Raw genomic sequence first — 21746 nt, 5'->3', positions numbered from 1 at the left:
GATTTATCTGAGGATAGCTGTCTTCCTTTGGTTTTGTAAACTTTTTTTAAGCATTATCCCTTCCAATATTACTCTTCCTGTTTTCTCTCTTTAATCCCAATTACAAATGCTGGAGTCCTCCTCATCCTAGTTTCTTTGCCTCCTAACCTCGATAGTTTTGTCTCCTCCTTGCATTCTGGTTACATTTTCAGATGTATCTTCCAGTTCTCTTCAGTTATGCCCTGTTTGTTCTGAAGTCTATCCTTTGATTTTTAAAATTTCAATTACATTTTTTATTTCTAGAAATTCGACTTGGTTATTTCTCAAATAATCAAGATAGTTTATATAGGTTTATTCTTTGTTTATATTTTCAGCTCCCTTTTTATTGCTTATAACATAGCACGCATAGTTTTTTAAATGTTAATTCTGTTATCTGGTCTTTATAGTTTCATTTCTGCTGGCTCTTCTTTTGGTGTTTTGCACCCTTTCATTTTTTAAAATTTTAACTGGGAGCCCATATTCCTTGGATGGAAAACTGTCAAAATTATTTGAGGCCTATATTGAAGAAGAGTTCTTTTACACAGGATTTGTGTTTGCTCTGCCATGTACCTAGGAACACTACCAACCAGGACTGTTTCAAGCTAAAATCTTGGCTGAGGCTTTCTCGGACTAGTCTGTTATATGAATTCCACTGAAAGCTTAGCTTGTGGTTCCTGTTCTCAGAGGAAACATTTTGGCTCCCACTCAGCATCAAGGTTTAAGGCAGGCAATTTTCTTCATGCATCCTTGAGAGAAGACAGGGCATGTTTATTTTTAATTCACCCTTACACTACAGAGGTAGCCTCCTGGGGTCTGTAGGGGTCTCAGCTTTTACATGGAGGAGGTTTTCTAACAGGCTCATCTGCCTTAGGCTTGACTCCTGTCCCCATATCTCTTGAGGTCATAAAAATCAGAGCTCAAGATCACCTGCATTGGGCAAATACTCTCAAAGCAAAAGTCTGCTTCAGAACCGAACTTTCTCTGAGTTTTGGCCTCTTAAGAACTCTTTAGTTCCTGCTTTCTCACTGAGGTATTTAAAAGATTGTTTAAAAGTTTCATCCATTATTTAAAATTGTTTTAAGTGGGAGAGTCAGCGAAGTTATCTAGCCTCCCACACAGCCAGAAACAACAAGCTGCACAAATAGTTCTAAAATTTTCTTTTTATTAGTACCTACTCTTCCTGAAATGGTGGATAAATGTGATTACTCAGTTCTTAGGAAAGAAAATAAGTTGGTCCAGTTAAATCCAAGGCTTTCTAATTCAATGCATTTCAGTAAGTATTCACCAAAGACATCCCAGTCCCCTGTACTATAGGCCCACTTAGAATCAGAAGTCGCAACCCCAGGCAACCCCAGCTCCAACTGTGGGTGAATAATAGCTAACAATGATGGCTAATATAGGGCCTACTCAGAAGGTGGGCCAGTGCTATGCTAGGCTTTTGAATATGCATTTAATCCACACAACTGCCATAGAAGGTAGATAGAATTATCACCACTATTTTAAGATGTGAGAAAACGAAAGCACAGAAGTTTAAATAACTTGTTCAAAGTAATATAACCAGTACATTGGATCATACTCAGAATGTCTGGCTGTATAATTTTGAAAAACTGCACTGAATAATTAGAGAACACAGAAGGAGACAACTCTCAACTCAATGAGATCATATGAGTAATAAGGGTAGAATAAAGTCCCAATGTAATGGTGGCTGGAAATGTTATAGAAAGCCAACTTAGGTAGAATGGAGTTTGGCTCTTCTCACTGTAAGTGATGATTTTCTTGTCCTTTTATATAGCATGCCATATTATGTGGTCATTGTACACTTACGACACCTGCCCCAAGCTAGAAGGACTCATCTTGCTCCTCTCCTCCTTTAGGGAGGGACGTTAGAGTTTCCATGCAGACCCTGTTAATCCAACTTTCTTACTATTACTTAGAACATGTTTCTAATAAACCTCCTGGGATTCATATAAGTTCTTTCATAGCAGTCAAGCAATTGGGAATGAACCATCCTAAAGACAACAGGCGAGTCACCCAAAGCAACCAACAGCACCCAGCGTCACCAGCTTTGTTTGCCTGGGTCTTGCCTCTGTTTACGATACTTGGAGAACAGCAAGTGTGGGAGAGAGGATAAAACACAAGATAGCTTTTACAAAATGACTAATAAAGAAATAATGGGAACCCAATAACTACCAATTACAGAGGCAAAAGAAATAATAAAAATAATAAAGCAGAAAATGTACAAAGCAAACAATTAAGACTATTTTATCAAAACAATACTGCGACTCAGCAAGCATTAATTCTCACTGCACAAGGGCAGTAACTGTTTGTCATCTGAATTTTGCACATTAAAAAAATGACACCAAGGGAGTTAATAAGTTTCTCCAAGCTCTAGGACACTTCGGAGCCCAGATTAAAAGTTAGCCATGCTCACGCTCAGCTGAGATGTCATCTCTCATTAAAGTCTAAATCCGCTCAGAGAACACACCACATTTATTATTTTTTATAAAATCGTATGACTGATTCTGGAGGAGCCAACAGCATCTTTGGGATAAACACACTGATTAAAAACATACTTTTAAAATGTCTCTTTTTCTAACCCAGTGGACCAAATATATAAATTAGAGCTATTCTGGTCTACTGAGTACTGTAAATGTATATTTAGATGTAACAAAATATCAGCTGGAAATATCTTTGGAAAGTAATTACTCGGCAATATACGTGGAATGTCTTAAATGCTTAAAGCAATTGCCTCATTTTAAAGACATAACTTACATAGAGAGGCACAAATATTAATTACCAAGCTCGAAGCTTGCTTGTAAATTTATTGCCTAGAGGGAATATTTATAGATTAAGGCACAAATATCAAAAAATAAGATAGAATGATGGAAGATTTAACTGCCTAAACCAAGGACCCACTTTTAGACACCAGCATCATTAGACACATTCAAGGAGGGATGAGGAGGTAAAGGGTTGCTCCAGCCTTTACTCTAAATTTCCCCACCTTCTCTCCTACCCTCCACTTCCCTCTCTCCCCCATCTCCTTACTGACATCTGACTCTACTGGTCCATAATTAACAAGTTCTATACATTAGGTCAAAACGGGGATTGAAAACTCAAATGTCTATGGAGACCACACAGGTAATTTAAGGAGCATGGGTCTTCTGGAACTTCTACTTGGTTATATTTATTCTACAGAACTGTATCTAACACTTAGTCTCGCTATGAGGAATGCACTAGGGAGTGGTGAGGACTGTGGAAAAGTGGGAGAGCATGTATACCCTTCAAAGACACGGCTGCTCTCACCCAAGCCTGTTGCTGCCATGAGGTCATGTGAGCCCAGTGTTATCAAAGCATTTTACTTTCCAAGATCATCTGTATATTTGGATATTTGAATCTGTTGGTAAAATGCCCTTATTTTTAAACTATGGCAACTCATCTCATTCATATTGAAATATTTTTATGTTTACAAAAAACATCTGCAGGCCAAGACACCATAAATCAAAATATGGCTGCAGGCAGAATCTGGCCCACGGGCCACCAGTTTGAGACCTGTCATATGAAACAAATACGGACCAGAAATCAGGCTCAAGGGTCTTAGGAGAAACCTGTCTGAGGTTTTCTTACGAAGAGGCAGACAGGCTTGGTGAGTTTCCAGGTAGGAGATGATGTGGTTCAATGAAAGTTCTGCTATTCCTTCAGGACCCAACGTGATTTTGTGGGTATTCATAAGGAAACGGGATGAAGCCCTAACAGTGGGTGTTCTAGGAATTAGCAACAGATAGGAGAGATATATGCGTGCAAAAGTCTTTTCTGGACACTTGTACATAGTAGAAGAGCCACAGAATTCTCAACTGTAGGGTTCAGGGCAAGCAACCTCTGGGTAAAGTCTCCTGGTCCTGCCGTTCCCTGTGCTCCAACCGCAGTAGCAGGTCTCTTGCCGTCAGATCTCGGGGCCTGCAAACATAACTCTCCCTCTGACCTCCAGGGGGCGCGGGAGAGAGGCTGAGTCCTGTGGTACCTGGAACCCACAGTCTGTATCAAGAGACAGGAAGCCTAGGTTTGTCCAAGACTAACAGCCTTCACCTCTTTTCCGAGGCATGGCAGCAGCTTCTCAGTGTCTTGCCTCAGATGTTTCTTTTCCCTGTTTCCCTCTGTCCTCCACATGTTCCCCTCCCATCAGGCACAGCTATGGGTGCACCCACTCTTCCTAAGCTTTTCAAGGACTGTCCATTTAGAAGTGACCTTGCAGACTTGCCTAAGAGCTAAGAGTCCTCAGGACAAGGGTCCTAGCAAAGCTACAGTAGCAAGACACAGGGACACCCCATCACAAAGGACTAAATATTTAGGTATGATGAGGTCAATAAATAAGTCACTACTGAAACGCCCAGCAAACCAAATCACAAATCCTTTCAAAGCTGTGTCTTCTCATTTCTAAAACAGAGTATCACACGATCTGGCCACAATGAACTATTGTGAGTGTTAAAATAAGTGAACTCGGCAAAGCATATGGCATATGGTGGAGCTTTCATAACAACAGTTGTCATCATGTGCCCCCTCCCATATAATCTCCTATCCCCTAAGGCTGGAAAACAAAACATGTAGGAATAATTTAAATGAAAGTCAAAACATAGAACTTAACTAGAAAACTCAGTTAGCCAGGACCGCCATCACTAGGGTATGGTGGCTAAGTCTCTGGGATATGTTGGACACTGTGCCACCCTACAGAGAAGGGAGAACCTGAACTCAAGGGTGGGAAGCAAGGAAAGGAAGGAAGAAAAACAACCCAGAGAGCCCTGAGAATTAAGAGCACTGGCTCAGAGCCCCAAATCCCTCCTCTGCTACTCACTAGTCCCGGGACCTCAGGCACGTCACTGTACCTGTTCAAGCCTACCTCATCTGTCCAAATAAGGGGTGACCCCGTGGGGCCTTTGATCTGGAGTTGGATCATTTGGATGGTTCCATGAATGGTAGAGATGAGAAGCAAGCCCAACCTTGCAAGGAGGGAATGGCCACCACCATGCCCAGCATTCAGGCAGGCTGCTTGGTGGGTGGAGTGCAGTTGTGAAGACTGGCTACGCAGTTGACCTTTTGGAAATCCAGACAGAGAGCTTGGGGAGGTGGGGGGAGGTGCCTGGACCACAGTGGTGGGCACATCTAGTGCTCTCTCAGGTCATCTACATGGGCCTCTGCTGCGGGTAGCATGACTCTCGCTCTATTCCAAATGTCTCTGATCCATGACACTTGCATCCTAATGGATCCTGCTGTCAGCAATGGATGAGCATTGAGCTAATAGATGTCAAACAGCATTTACATTTCTGAAATGGCTTCATCTGCTCCCTCTCCCAGGACTCTCCAAAGTGAAATTTGAAATGTGGACAGACGGGTCAGCTCTGGACAGCTCCACTTCCAGAATTCTCATGGGCAAGAAACAATTATTTATTTTTTCCTAAACAGACAGACAGCGCTGAGCTTATTCAACAATAACAAGCTGCTTTTCAACCTTGTCGTCTTGGAAAGGCGTGCAATTTCCTAAGAGGCCCATGGAAATATCTGTCACCTTGTAGTTTAAATAGCATTCATTCACTCATTCAAAGCACACTCGCAATGAATTACCTTGTTCATTCGAAATTCTGCAGAAGACCAGTGAGAGGTTTGGACTGGAGAGAGCATGGGGGAGTTTAGCATCTGCGATGTGGTACGAGAATCAAACCGCGCTGCTAGATTCACCCAAGCGCCCTCTGCATGATGACGGCAGGGTCAGAATGGTATTCTCAATCTGGGTTTCAGTAGCAGGGACATCTGCAGCTATCAGAAAATGCTGTGGAATCGTCTGTCTAGGGACCATCTGTATTTGGGGGTTATTCCAACGTAGCACCTGACACATGATAATGAATGGATTTTTCTGGCTCTCTCTGGCTCTATTTTAAACTGTCATCATTTTAAACCATGAAATATGTCAAGTGATAATTAAACCTCACCATAGACAGGTACTGTGAAAATGATTAACTTTTACCATTTCCTCCATACACATTTTGAATATTTTGAATACCTCAGGTATGGGATCATTACATTGACAGATGAGAGAAGTCATCTTTACAATAATTTATTTTTAAAAGAACCAAAACAGGGCTGAAAATTCTGTGTTTTCCCATTGGGTTTTAATTTGAAAACTTCTGCCACAAACTCCTATTTACATAGGAAGCCTGGTGAGAGGAATACAGAACTGGATGCCATAATCTCCAACTCTGCCTCAATTAGCTGTGTGACCCGGGGCAAGTCGCTTGCCATCTCTGAGCATCAGTCTCCTCCTCTGTCAAATACCAATGACCATATCTTCACTCTTCCTAACTCACAGGCTTTCCTGAGCGTATTAAATGAGAGGACAAATGGGAAAGCTCTTTGAGAGCAAAAGGCACACCGGTTATACTATCTGAATGTAAGGTATTATTTTAAATTCTGTATAAAGGGGAAAAAAGTAATATGCCAGCACAGCTTTACAGGCCTACTGTTTTTTAAAAATAAACACATACACAAAACCAAAACCTCAACTCATTTTATTTTCAGCTGAAGTTTCTGAGCAGGAGATTAGATCTGACCCTATCAAATCAACGTCCCCTCGGAGCCACAGGACTCCCATTTTGTGTCCAAGTACGCAGGGGCTCACACAAATGATAAAAATTCAAATGAAGCAGCCAAGCAGCTGGATGGGAATGTTAATTCCAGCAAAAAGGAAGAGCAAATAACTGCTAAAACTAGTAAAGCAAACAGCCTGAAATATATTTTTACCCCCCACAACTCATTGCCTAGACCTGTGAATTTTTTTACAGGCCTGTTTCTTCTGAACTTGGGATTCTCCACTCCCCTTTGGTAGCAGCAGCAAGACTCAGCTCCCCGAGATGGGAGGTTGGGAGAGGCCCCAGGACCTCTGACTCTGCAGGCATGCTGACTGTAGAACAATGAATCCACGTTTTTGAATACGAAGATTTCAATCACAATTACACAGACATTGTCAGATTCCCATAGAATGTGTCTTCCTGAATGACCTCAGTGAAGCCCATTTTAATTCTTTGATCAATTTCCTAGAGTACAAAGGTCCTCATTTTTAAATTTTACAAAATAAGATTGCAATGCCTATCTCAGAGGTTGTTTATGAAGATTAAATAAGAAGTTGAATATGAAAATGTTTCCATTTCCAATCTACAGAATTTATAGTAAAGAACTAAACCTTTTGCCTCTAAATTCTTTTGAATGTGTGGACACACAGGAAATTACTTATTATAAAGTGGCACCTGGCGGGGCGCAGTGGCTCACGCCTGTAATCCCACACTTTGGGAAGCTGAGGCAGGTGGATCACCAGAGGTCAGGAGTTCGAGACCAGCCTGGCCAACTTGGTGAAACCCTGTCTCTAGCAAAAATTACAAAACGTAGCTGGGCATGGTGGTGCATGCCTATAATCCCAGTTACTCGGGAGGCTGAGGAAAGAGAATCACTTGAACCCGGGAGGCACAGGTTGTAAAAAATGGCTCCTGAACAGCAGCCCTGGTCATAGGTGAGGTCCATCCTCCATCCTGTGTTCCTGTCTGCCACCCCATGCCCATTTAGAAGCAGCCAGCCCAGCAAGCCTCCACCAACCCCTTCCCAAGAAAGAAGGCGATCTCTTATGAAAAACAGAAAATAAAAGCTTCTGACAAACATCATCGAGGAAAGGACTGAAGCCGCTGCCAGGGAAGGGGCTTGCTCATTCACTTTTTTCTCTATTTTGGGTGATTTCATTTGATGTTCATTTGCTTTTCATCTTTATGCACTTTGGCTAAAGGGCTAAAGACAGGATATCATGTCTGGGGTAAACCCCTCTCAAGTTGCGGCTAGTGAATGCTTGGTGCACCTCCCCAGGTATCTCCTGCACCTACCCTAGGAGACAGGACAAAAGAACAAGGTGAAAGAACCCAGTCGGTGGAGGCAGCTGTGATTTGAAGCAACAAAAAAGTGCCCTTTATTTGTCATCAGGGACCTGAGTTCAAACTCTGTTAGAAGCTCCTGTGACGTTGGGTCAACTGCTTAATCTCTTAGCCTTGGATTCCTTCTCAAAGCAGAAGACAGCACCTCTCCCTGAAACGCTAGGTAAATGTTTGCTGATTCTTAGCCTGCTTTTGAGGCACTCAGAATCCTTTTAGGGGTGAAGGGTGTGATAGACACCCAGATATGAAACCATTAAGTAGATGTTAATATACTTAGGGAATTTCCTTTTACCTTCTTGCTTCTGTGTCTCTTATTCAGACCAAATTGCCATTTGGGGATCCACCTTCCTCTCACTCTCACTTCAGGATATCCTGACCAGGGGTATGGCTGGTGACTGTCAGGAAACCCAGCAGCACACAGCATTAATTAAGTGCATGAATCACATGACCTGAGTCTGTCCAATCCCAGTGAGCTTTAGCACTTTTGTGGGATACACTGGACTAGAGGCCATCTGTCTTCCACCGGTCCCAGAGTTGTGAGGAGGGGAGGCTGGCATTCACCATGAAGGGGAGCCCCCAGAGAGGGGCAAAATGGAGGGAGAAGCCAGGTTCTTACACTCCATATCAAGTATATCTGAAGCCACCCCTCACCTTCCACCATCACTGGACTGTCCAATTACATAAGCCATAAGTCCTCTTTTTGTTTGAGCTAGTTGGGTTGAGGTTTGTTATTTGCAACAAAAACGTCATCACTGGTACAGTATGCCCTTAAAAGTCAAAGGGGACCCTCTGCTGAGGCAGCCAGGCTTTGGAGAAAAGATTCTGAAACTTCACCTCCACCAGAACATTCAGAGAGCTGTTCTCCCAGATTCCAACATCAATTACACTGAGCAAATGCTCTCTGTATGTGCGAACCCACCTGCGAGGTGGCTGGCCATGGTGCAGGTGCACCAGGTAGACATCTGTCTGCAGGACATCTTCTCAACTGACTCATCTATAAGGTCAGGGACTATGCCGGGTCATCTCTGCACACCAAACTCCAATCAGCCCAAGGAAACTTCTATAAGCAACCAATAAAGCCTCAACACACACCCTGATAATTATATTCACCTTTCCACAGGAGTCATTTCTCTATTACAAGTAGTAGTTGTCAAACTAGGGTCCCAGGTACTGTTTCTGAGGCACTGACGGGGTGAGAGAGCCATTGAGGGGCAGAGAATGGAGTTGAGAAGCTGGAGCTCTGAAGAACAGGGCAGGGGCAATCACTGGCTTGCAGTACATGGGAGAACCAGCTCTGTGCACCATCCAACTGCTCTGACTGCGCTGAGACCCCAGCCCAGGTCTCTCCACTCTTGGCAGCATTCTTATCCCAGAAGGCTGTGGGTCAGTGTCTCCATGGAGCCAGTGCCCATCCCACCTGCTCATTTCTGGGGCACACGCTCCCTGACTTCCTGGAGAGCTCAAAGCAAGATTCAACACTTTGTGAAAAGGTGTTTTTTTGTTGTTGTTGTTTGTTTTTTTAATGCAGGCCCTGAAGCATTTCTTGGAATTCAATGGCAGCCTTGGCCAAGAAATATAACCCAAATAAAAGCGTGTAGAAACCAGTGGGTGGGTTAGAATGCACAGGATTTTCCAACCCTGGTTGCCTGATCTGCCAAGACGCCATGGCTCATTCACCAAGCCCAACTTGTGCACCTTGGAAGCCCTCACCACTGCCACAGGAGAGAAATGGGCGAAATGCAGAGTGAGCGAGGCCAATCAGGAGAGAGAGCGTTGGTTGGCAGGTCTTGTTAATTTAGAGGAGAGGTCTCCCGTTACAGATTATTTCCAGTCCTGACTCTGCTCCTGCTAAAGCAGAGAGATTAAAGATTTGTTTAAAAAAAAAAAAAAAAAATTAAAACAATGAAAAGGCAGGTTTGTTGTTTTTTAAAAAAGAGCTTTAAAAGATGAACTCATTTTGATGAAAAGAATTGAATTAGACTATAATGGTCAGTTGCATTCTGTACCTCGTTTCCTAATAAAGAAAGATTGTCAAGCAGCAATGAGACAAAAGAGACAGAAACAAATGATTTTTAAGTCACAGATAATTAACCCAGAGGCTTGTGGATAGCACATTAATATGCTGGGGCAAATAGCTTAATGAGGTTTGAAAAGGGCTTCCATGTTTATATGGAGAAGATAATTTCAAGGGTTCCTGAAAAGCAAAGAAATGCCTCTGGCTTAGGGACCAGTCAAGGAACAAAGATGACAAATGTCAAGCTTAACTTCTGCTGGGATCTCAGAGATGAGGGTGAACCTCCTGGGTGGGGTAGGGACCTCAGCAGGTGTACAGGGAGCACCATCATCTCTCTCCACGGTCCTGAGGAGCAGGATCAGCGTGCTTCAGGCTGACGCCATCCTGTCTTTTGGTCCTCGGGAATGTGCAGTGGTTCATACCCCTTAGGAGTCATGAGCTCTTCGACAATGTGACTCTTCCCACAAATTCCAGATAGTGACCTATGCCCACATATTGCATTGCAACCTCTAAGGAGACCCCTAGGCAAGCCCAGGGGTTCATTATCCTGCCCACATTGACCAAGGCTCTATAGCTTGCCCATCATAACCACAGAGGTTTAGCTCATGTGCATGAACACATTTTAAGCTCCTTCTGGGGGAAGAAGCCACACGTTGTTGGAAAGGGCAGAGGAGCTCTCTGAGGATGGTAGTTAAGGAAGGTGAGCATTCCCAGGGACTGGTGGGAAAAGCAAAGCACAGCAAATATGACCTGGAGCTCTGGGGTTCACAGTCAAACAACCTGGAAGGCCCTGTGCCTGTGATCTGACCTTTGTGAGAAACGGAGAGATGACACAGAGCCAAGTCAGCCCTGGGACATGCCAGGCATCTAACACTTGTTCAGTGCCCATTCTGTGTCAGGGACAGGGGACCCTGAGAGGAAGACACCTAACCCCTGCTTTTCCAAAACTTGTGCCTGCACGGCAGCATGAGAGCTGTCCCAGGGCAAAGGCTCCAGGTACCAGTGTCGTTGTGGCTCTTGGGGAGGATTTACATACTTCAAGTTCAGACAGCATCACTGGAAGATCCATCATGAGCCCTGAGCTATCTACCACAAGGTCCTGCTGCCTCCAATCCCTGGAGAGAGCTGAGCTCAGCCAGAGGATGGGATGGAACAGCCACTTACTCAGGGCCTGGAAGGCCTGGGATCAGGGAGATCATGTGCAGGGACAGGAGTGAGAACGCTGCTCACCTGTACTGTCTTAGTCCAGGCTCGCCTTTCCAGTTCCAGGCACTAGAATTACATTGGAGAATCCTGGGGTACAGAACCTTAGAGTTATCTACAGCCTGGGAATTCTCTGGATAATGCCGTGCATGGTCCTCTGACCCCAGTGCTCAGAAATCTTGGGAGATTTTGGGATCTTGGGAGAGAAGTTTATGTTTAAGTTCTTTTCTTTTTTTTTTTTTTTCTGAGACAGAGTTTCACTCTATCACCCAGCCTGGAGTGCAGTGGTGCAATCTCGGCTCACTGCAACCTCCACCTCCTGGGTTCAAGTGATTCTCCTGCCTCAGCCTCCTGAGCAGCTGGGACTACAGGCATGCACCACCATTCCTGGCTAATTTTTTGTATTTTTAGTAGAGATGGGGTTTCACCATGCTGGCCAGGTTGGTCTTGAACTCCTGACCTTGTGATCCAGCCACCTCAGCCTCCCAAAGTGCTGGGATTACAGGCATGAGCCACCACGCCCGGCTGTTTGTCTTTAAGTTCTTAAAGGCACCATCTTAAAGGCTTAGTTCTTCTGATTGTAGAATGAGAGAATTAGAGCATAAAGTTAAAGACTGACAGAGGAAAGGGACCAGAATAGGCTAAGTTTAAGATAATTCTCCGGCTGGGCACAGTGACTCACACCTGTAATCCCAGCACTTTGGGAGCCTGAGGCGGGCAGATCAAGAGGTCAGGAGACAAAGACCATCCTGGCTAACATGCTGAAACCCTGTCTCTACTAAAAAAATACAAAAACCTTAGCTGGGCATGGTGGTGGGCACCTGTAGTCCTAGCTACTCGGGAGGCAGGCTGAGGCAGGAGAATGGCATGAATCCGGGAGGCGGAGCTTACAGTGAGCCGAGACTGCACCACTGCACTCCAGCCTGGGTGACAAAGTAAGACTCTGATTCAAAAAAAAAAAAAAAAAGATAATTCTTCATAGAAAAGTCAATAGGCTACAACATGCAGTGTCTCATGAATGCATCTTGGAGACAGAAGAATGAACTGGCTTACTCGAGAAAGGCCTCTATGTCTATGGCCAGGCCTGTAAGAGCTCTAGTAAAAACTACCCATGCACTGAGCACTGCCACCACTGCCCATCCTGTGCCAAGGGCTCTGCATACACAGTCACCCCTCCCAATATGTCCATGAGGCTGTGTGGGCACCGACCACATCCCTGCCCAGAATCTTCCTTTGAGGACAAACCATTGCCTGTGGTCTGGATGAGGATGATTTTGCAAACCCTGATGGGATTTTTCTGGTGTCATTCTGGGGGAAAGTTTCACCCTCTGAGATGGTGAACAGGCAGGACTCTGTGAGCTGCAGCTGCTTGTGGCCATCCTGGAAGGCTGCCTGGAAGAGGCAAAGCGTGCCAGGAGAAGGAAGGACAGGAAGAGTGTGAGAATCCTTTTATCAGCTATTCTTGAAGCCAGATCCACCCTTAGATTCTGCAGCTTCATAAGCCTCTCAGGCTTCGGCCAGCACAAGTTGGGTTTCTACAACTCAGAATTTGGACTGATGGTTTGTACTATTACTATCCCTATCCTTTTTCAGGTAACGTTGAGTAACTTACCCAAAGTCACACTGTGAGTAAGCTGCCTACCAATTGGTCATGCTCAAAACTGGACACCAAATCACTACTTAAGCAGAACACATCAGCTAGGTGCGCCATGCACTCCCCATTCAACTTCGGGCAACCAGACACACTATAGTTTCCCAGCAGCTGAAAAAAGGCAACACGACCCAGAAAGAGCCAATTTCTGTGAGGCTGGGGGACAGGAGATAGATGTCACTTTCAACTTCTTTGAGTCCAGTGACTGTAGAAGAACACGCAGTGCTCCACTGCATGTGAGAGATGGTGGGATGGGGGAAGGAAAGCCATCTCTTTCCCCAGATGGCAGTCTTGAATTGAAAAAGAGCCACGGTTCCAGGCACTGTCAGATCTGGATGGCTCCCTTTAAATTCCCTACATCTGCAGCTATTAAAGAAGTTACCTCAAAATAACCTAGGAGTTTATTAATCTGTTTCACTGAAGACAGTCAGCCACTTCACATTACACCAAGATAGATTAAGCAGGGAACTGAGAGATCCAGAAAACATCTGCTACACAAAATCAAAATTAATGGTAAACAGAATGCAGTTCTTGATAGCTGAAGTTCACCCAGATGCAGAGAACTATAAAGGGGCTACTGGAGGCAGCTGCCAATTAGGGACCGATTCCATGGGTTTTCGGAAAGTGACGCTCTAGTTTCACACTCACGACTGGCAGGTCATGTTTGCTTAGGAGATTTGCACTGCAAAGCAGCCAGAGCCATGCTGAGTGTGCATGTGATGGTCACCCCCTTTTATCCTTTTCCCTGAAGACAGCAGCGGCCCTCCTCTCCCGGGCTCCCTCACGGCCTTGCTGGAAGCCAGGCCAGGCTGGACAGGGCTAGGACATGTGCGGGAGCCAGCGTAGGGAGGGGAGGTAATGCAACCTGACATTGGTGCTCATCCCCAAACTCGCAGCCCCTAATCACAGCACAATCACAGACATCTGGAATAGCTCACAGATCGCCCTATGCTCCTCAGAGATGGCTGACAAGGGCTGAATTATCTCTGCCATTTGCTCGGCCTACTCAAGTGTTTGCTCGTGGCTGTAATTCAGCGTGATGGGATCAGTCAGAGAAAAGCACTGGCTTGAGTAGATGAATTTTGGCAGTCGCAACCAGCACTGGCCCTCACAGCGGACACGGGAGTGTCTCAGCGAGGTAAGGGTGGCACCCTTTGCTGAAGCTTCAGAAAAGGGTGAAATTAAATTTTAGGTGTCTGGAGGGAGTTATAAAAATACCTGCATTGGAGAGCACAGAGAGATGCAGCCATCACTCCTTCCCATGCAGCTCGCATAGGTAGGTCCCAGGCATGAATATCCAGGGTCACACAGGACTCCCCTGAAGGAGGAATGGCTCCGTCTCCCTTGGGGAGGCACATTACCTTCCCAGAGGACACCCTATCAGTCTCGTAGTCCTGCCACAATCTTTGCTAGAGTGTCTACCTTCAAGTCCCACAAATCTAACTTGGAAACAAAGCACCCCCAGGAAGTCCCTCTCAGCTCTCTGGGCTTGGCAAACAACATAAGGTACAGACACTCCGGGACGTGATGAAGCAAGATCAAGTCACTTAAGCAACCACCACCCATTAAAGAGAGGTTCAGGGCATCAGAGAGCACCAGCCCAGAAGCATTCCTCATCCCTACTAAAAATTAACATGAAAAGGAAGGAGTCTCATGTGTACAGGGCTATCTGCTCTGTGTCACAGATTACTCAAGGAAAAGGGAAGTAAAGAACGTGAACGTTCTCTGAAAACTTCAGAATGACCAAGAAGATATTCTCATTATTGCTGCCACAGTGTTCTGTGCATGCACAGCCCATGGAGCACAATCTGGTGCCTGGGCACTCTGAGGAGGAAGCTCTCCCTCTTCCCGGGCTCTCTAGGGCAGGGTTTGCAAAAGGCACTACATGGAATGCCTGCCCTGAGATGGTCAAAAACAACACAATTAATTTTGTTAAATCCTACAGAAAACCAAGTTTGGAAAATGCTGCATATTACATTCCTTGTTGAGAGTGACATTTTTCCTATGAAAAATCCTGAGAGATTCTCCAGTCAAAATATCGTCATCAACAACAACAATGAAAACTAAAGTTTACTGAGTCCAACATTTTCCAAGTGTATTACTGTCCTAGGGCCACCATAATAAAGTTCCACAAACTAAGTGACTTAAAACCAGAGAAATGGATTTTCTCCCAGTTCTGGAGGCTGCGAGTACAAAATTAAGGGGCTGGCAGGGCCGTGATCTCTCTGAAGGTTCTAGGGATGGAGGGTTCCTTGCAACTTGCCAGCTTATGGTAGTTGCCAGCAATTCTCTGCTTCCATCATCATATAATGTTCTCCTTGTGTGTCTGTGTCCAATTCTCCCTTTTCTTATAAGGATCTCACTATTGGATCAGGGCCCACCCTAATCCATTACGACTTTGTCTTTATATCTGCCAAAACCCTATTTCCAAATAAGGTCCTATTCACAGGTTCTGGGTTAGGACTTTGACATGTCTTTTTGGGAAACACAATTCAACCCATAATACTAGGCTTATCTGAATTTTCATCAGTGCATCAGCCAGGAATATCTAATGATAGCCACAGATCATTTCTTTAAAAGTGCCTTTCTAGAACCAAAGGGCCCAGTGCCTCACTTGGATATTACTAGCAAAGGCCAGAATGAAAAGGCAACACACACAAAGCGAATATGCAGCTTGCATTTAATTTAAGAAACAATTGTTGGTTAATTACTGGCCCTGAGCTAGGGCTGTGAGGAATTTGGGGATGAAGGAGCGGGGAGGGTCTCTGATCTCAGGAAATTAACAACCTGATAGGAGCCCTTCCCTCTCCAATTAGATAGGGTAAGCTAAACACTTCAAGAAAGAGTTGGAAAGGATGAAGGGGAGGTGGATTTGACAACGATGAGGGACAAGGCATGCAGGAACAGTGTGAGGCCAGAGGCAAGAAAGCTAGACAGTATGACATCTACAGCTGGAGGGGAGGAGGGGGAAATAGGGCAGAGGACAGGTCTAAGGCACACAATGCATTCACTGTGCCCCAACTGTCCCTAGTTCCCACTATGATTTGACCTGGACTCGATTTCCACTGCTAACATTAGCCCCTCTCACTTCTCAACACACATACTTAGTCAAGAGTTTCCAAAAGTCACATGGTGCAAAGTTGCAGTTGGTTAGCCATCTGTGGCTCCAAACCTTCAACGGAGTGGATGCTCCTGAGTCAGGTACAGCATTGAAATAAGACAAACCAAAACAGAAAATCTCCTCAGGTTCTGTGACTGGGAGCTTCCTCTCCAGACTTGAAGACTTTCTAGACTCTCCTGGGCCTCATAAACTGTGCAGAAAAATCAACTATTACTCATCTGTTCCTCTTTCAGTCCCGGGTCAAGTCAGAGCTGGGAACCAACCCAGGTGTTCATTGCTAGACAATATCTTACTTTTCTTTGAAAGAAAAATAGTTTACTGAAGCACCATAGTGCTTCTATTATTTTTATACTTGTACACTGTTCTGGAGAAGATTAACAACCCCACAACCCAAGTCAGTGAGTCAGTGAATTCCCAGACCTAAAAATACTTAGAACCAGCCGGGAAGGTCCCACTCCTTTTCTTCCTGCCAGGTTGTAAGCATTGACGTTACAGCACTGGGCTATTTCAGGAACTCTCAAACATTCAACTTTGACAGAAACAAGCAAGAAAGACATCAGTGCACAATAGGAAGAAAAAAGTTTGTGTGATGTCAGAACAAATTTGCTAGTACAAACCCACAGTGTATGTTCCTAGTCAACCATCTGTGAAGGCTGACGCTTCCAGCAGTGGAGAGGTTATGGATGAATGCAGTGCAGCCTGACTACACCTTCCCTCATCCTCTGGACACTCTCATTCTTCTGGGGGTTTGAAGTCATAAGTTCAATCAGGCCTTTTTCATGCATTTGAATAGAAATACATGGCTCTTCTATAACCCCAGCCTTATTAGAGACATTTTCAACACAAGGACAGTAAGATTCCAAAAAGGTTAAGTTTATGTGTGATTTTATAATGCAAATCAATTCCAAACATTCACAGTTGGGATACTGGCATAAACAGATATTATTCAAAGCCAAAGTTCAAGTCAAACTCTCCTCTCCTTACAGCTATTTCTCTCCAACTTACACGGTCACGGTACCCACTGTGAACACTACTTTCCATAAGAAATATCCTTCCCAGACCCATCCACCTTCATCCATTTGGTTTTGGTATCCAAACAATGCAGTTTGCTTTACAAACTGCCCTGCAGTTCAGAGGACATCGAGTCTGAAACCAAAGATAATGGCAAATGGGAATGCAAGCCAGAAAGTTCATCTTAGAGTCAGATTATCCAGATCCCTAGGGGTCCAGCACCAGGGACAGCATCAAACTACCCGCTGGCCACAATAGATAGTGTGAAAAGTTTGTGTTACCAAGCTCTAGCAACACATGTTGATAACACAGCCATCCTATGTCTTTTGCTGTGTTGCATAACACAAGAACTAATCAGGAGGCAAAGCAATGTTAGATTTAGGAGTCAATATAGAATTTGCTAACTTCTTTTAGATTGTCTCCCTTTTTGGAGACAGTACCACAGAGAAAGATGTGGTGAAGGCTAAAACCAAAGCCACATTCTAGACCAGGAACTTATTTTCATTTCTGATCTCATCGTTCCATCCATGTAATAAAAAGATGATTGCCAATGATTCCACAAATCATACAAAATACATCCCTTATTAGAGACTAGGTATTACTGAAAATGAATAAGGCAAACTTCAATTTCCACTAAAAGATTTCCAAAATTATCACCCATATATGTTTACCTCAGAGACCATAAAACAAATGTGCTACAAGAACTCTGGCAGGGGAAATAGAACATCATGGAATTGTTTTCAAAAGGAAAATTAATTAGTTATTTCTATTTCAGCTTAACTGAAGCTGTAAGAAATCTATTCAGAAATATTTTTCACAGAGGTATCTCTTCCTAGATATTGAAATACCACAAACCATAAGCAATTTTTTGTGTTGTTTGTGTTGTTTTGTCGGGTAAAACTAATAATTATTCCAAGCTTCACTCAAAAATGTGGCTTCTCTTAAGAAACCAAAAACATGATTGTGAATGAGCCAGTTCTTCAAGTACCCCCTCCTCTGGTACTTGCAGGTAGAAGTCATAGTTTTCACAAGCAAACCTGGCCTTCAGTCCATTGAGTCCCTACAGACAAATGCCAAGTAGTCAGCACCCAGAAAAGGCCACATGAAATTTCAAAGAATGAGCTGCCCACAGTCTGAAGTTCATCTTAGTTTCAGCAAACTACTTCAAAAATGTCAACACTGAAAAGAAAATGGGTATGAGTGCGTTTTTCCTACCTTCTCTTCTTGTGACTTCAAAGCTTCTGGGCTCCTGCAAGAAAAGAAAGACTGTGTTTTTTGAAGAATAATTCATATGTACAGATACTTGTAAATATCTCCTTTTGTTAGTCACATATTTATGAAAAGGTGAACAATCTACTAAGAAGATGACACTGAGCAATGTTGGGTTTACTGAACTCTCAACATGTACATCTATAAATGTAAACAACTTGTTGCTTTGAGGGTTTAGGCAAAAAAAACCACAAAACAACAACAACAACAAAAAACTGTTAATCACAAAGTTTTCAGTGAGCACAGCTAATTCTCAGGGTCTTCCTTATTTGGAATCTGGGCTGGTACCAAGTGTTAAGGAAGACTCTTCCAGGTTGATGACCCACCCTCTGCCTGAACTGTAGGTGCTTTTAGGGACTGAAGAAAACATAAGCAGACAGGGGCTAAAATTATCTGGCTAGCAGCAGGTTCTTCTTCGTGGTGCTATGGTGAAGACCACCACTGCTCCTGGGTATGTCACTGACATCACCTGATGATGGATTAAACACAATTTATAGTTTCCAAAGGGTGAGATCCTATGAACAATTTGGATAGCCAGTCCATGCCACTGAACTAAATTAAGCCCTTGGGTTTTCCTAATTCAATCCCATCTTTATTGATGCCTACTATGTGCAGGGCAATAAGCAAAGTGCTCCAGAAGTTACCCAGGTAAAACAGAGTACCTGCATTGATATTCACAGTTGATTGGGGGCTACAGAACAAATGCAAATTACTGAGAAATCAAAGGGTGATTTGTCTTGTAAATACCAGTATTTCACATTCCAGTTGGAAACATAAGGAAAAGTGTTTTTAAAAGAACCTTTGAAAATAGCACTGAAGAATAGGCAGGTTTTCAGACAGAAATGGAGGAGGGAGAGTGGACCAGGGAGAGTGAATGGCATAGGAAAATGTTGGGTGGTAGGAAAATTCAGGGTAGCTCTAGAAGAAGGAAAAGTCTTGGTGAGAAGCAGTGGGGGAAAAGACTAGAAATGCATATTGCAGCTTCATAACTAATAAAAAGTATCTCCAACTCATCACAAATGACATGTTTTGGATAAAAAGCCTAAGGTTAAAAATAAGCTGAAAGTCTATACTAGAAACTAAAGAAGAGAAGAGAAAACACCAAACTATGACTACCACCTCAACACCACAGCCAAGAAGGTAATTCACCAACAGTGCTTTTTAAGGCAATAGCATTGTCTTTCACACCTTAGCATTCTTGTCTAGGATCCTCTTGTGGTCAGAATGGTGAGGCAATATCAGAGATGAAACTAAGAGGGCACTGGGAAGGTTGTCCTACCCAAATTACATTCCCTGACTGCTACCTTTCTACTAAGCAAAAAGTCCCACTGGAGACCAGTGGAAGATCCATGTCAGATGCCAACAGCCCATCACACAAACCAAACTCTGGTTCCTGAAGGAGTACTCATCAGGTAAGGGTTCAGAGGTGGGGGCACAGAGATGACAAGTGTAATGCAGGAAACATAAGCCACAGAGCATATTTTGCACAAAGCAAACCCAGCTCCTCCCAAACTTCCTCAGTAACCTGCTCCAAAGCCTGGCATCTCTGTTTCTTGAAACAGCTAGTATTCATGGAACAGGAGATATTCATAATCAGCTCCAGAAGAAAACTACAAAATTTTTGTTGTGGTTACATAAAATTTATAAATTAATTTAGGGAAAGCTGACATCTATATAATATTGCATGTTCTTATCTAATAACAAGGGATTTTAATAATTGTTCGAGTCTACTTTTGCTTCTTTCAAGAGTATTTTATAGTTTTCCTTGTGCATATTTTGAATATTTCTTTTTTGTATGTCTTTTGTAATCATAAATGTTCTCTTATTATTTCTTCTAGCTAGTTTACCAATATACATTTTATTGAGTTTTAAAAATAAATGTATGTGCTAGCTGAAAAACAGCTTGTTCCTTTACTCATTTGTTTATTGACTGTTTCCCTCTAGTGGAATGTGGGTTGGGATGGCGCCAGTATCTTTTTCACTCTTGCATCATCAGTGCTATAGCAGAACAGATGCTCAATACATATTTGTTGAATAAAAAATAAAATAAAATAAATGTGTTGGATTTTATCAAGTACTTTTCTCTGGCATTTAAGGAGATAATCATATGATTTTTCTCCTTAGTTCTATTAATAGGCTGACTTACATAGTAGATCTCATAATATTCCACTACCCTTGTACTTCTGAAACAAGCTATTCTTAGTGATAATATACTTTTTAAAATATGCTGCTGGATTCCGTTTATTATTGTACATATGTTTTACATTTATTGGTCTATAATTTTTTTGTATTGACATTCATAAATGAGATTGGTTTACCAATCTCATATTTTTCTTATCAGATTTGGAAATTGGCAGGCACAGTGGCTCTCACTTGTAATCCCAGCACTTTGGGAGGCTGAGGTAGGCAGATCACGAGGTCAGGAGATCGAGACCATTCTGGCTAACACGGTGAAACCCCGTCTCTACTAAAAATACAAAAAATTAGCCAGGCATGGTGGTGGGCACCTGTAGTCCCAGCCACTTGGGATGCTGAGGCAGGAGAATGGTGTGAACCCGGGACGTGGAGCTTGCAGTGAGCCGAGATCATGCCACTGCACCCCAGCCTAGGCGACAGAGCGAGACTCTGTCTCCAAAAAAAAAAAAAAAGGAAATTAAAACAAAACCAACTTTATGTAATGAATTTGGAAGTTTTCCTTTTATTATACTCTGAAATAATTTAAATAAAAATAGGATTATCTGATTTAGTTTAAAATTTTTTAATTTTTGAGACAGAGTCTCACACTGTGGCTCCAGCTGGAGTGCAGTGGCACAATCTTGACTCACTGCAACCTCTGCCTCCCAGGTTCAAGCGATTCTCCTGCCTCAGCCTCCCAGTTCTACAACTTCATTTCTCAGAGACTGACTGAAAGGGGAGGAGAGGTTAAACTTGTCCAAGGTCTCACATTTTGGTCAGTGGGCAGCTAAGATTTAAATCCCAAAATCTGATTCGAATGCCTATACCCATAGCATTCCAACTTTAAAAATAGTCATGATAGTTAATTCCTAGGGACACTGAAAATTTTATGATAGACTTCTCCTTTGTGCCATAAAAAAAGTAGCTTGTATTAGACTAATACTTCTGCTATCAACAACTATAAAAGTGGAATTTAAAAAAAGTTTTTGAAGGCATCCAACAGCAACAAAAGCAACCAGAATTTAAAGGAAAGTTATGAGAGAAAAGTCCATTGAGATGAGCCCCATATTCACGGCCACATTTCCCCTTTGCGACATTTGCTGCTTTGCATAGAAGCCAAACAGAATGTAATATTCTAGAACTTACAGAAGTCTCTCTGAGATGGGAAATAAAAATCAGAGTCCAAGGCTACCAAAGAAGCCAGAAATTGAAGGTCAGAAACCCTGGAAAAGGAAACCAGAAAGAACTGAGCTCAACATTTTCAGCTTCCCCTTGAGTTATATGATTATGCCTGAGCTACACATATAAAGGGCAAAAGGCCGAGAA

At 43.2% G+C, this 21746-nt stretch overlaps 1 protein-coding gene across 3 annotated transcripts in view; it reads right to left on the bottom strand.

The window, feature by feature from the left end:
* The window catches only part of FSTL4 (follistatin like 4), a 424691-nt gene that overhangs the window by 360044 nt on the left and 42901 nt on the right, over positions 1-21746 (bottom strand). For all 3 annotated transcript variants that reach the window (XM_073010695.1, XM_008014411.3, XM_008014412.3), the window contains exon 3: positions 18192-18225. In XM_073010695.1, the coding sequence (XP_072866796.1) occupies positions 18192-18225 (34 nt within the window). The remainder of the gene's footprint in view (positions 1-18191; positions 18226-21746) is intronic.

Source organism: Chlorocebus sabaeus, chromosome 23, assembly GCF_047675955.1.
Source record: "Chlorocebus sabaeus isolate Y175 chromosome 23, mChlSab1.0.hap1, whole genome shotgun sequence".
In the NCBI taxonomy this organism is placed as follows: Eukaryota; Metazoa; Chordata; class Mammalia; order Primates; family Cercopithecidae; genus Chlorocebus; species Chlorocebus sabaeus.
Note: the sequence above shows the minus strand (reverse complement) of the source record. Positions and strands in the feature narration are given on the sequence as shown.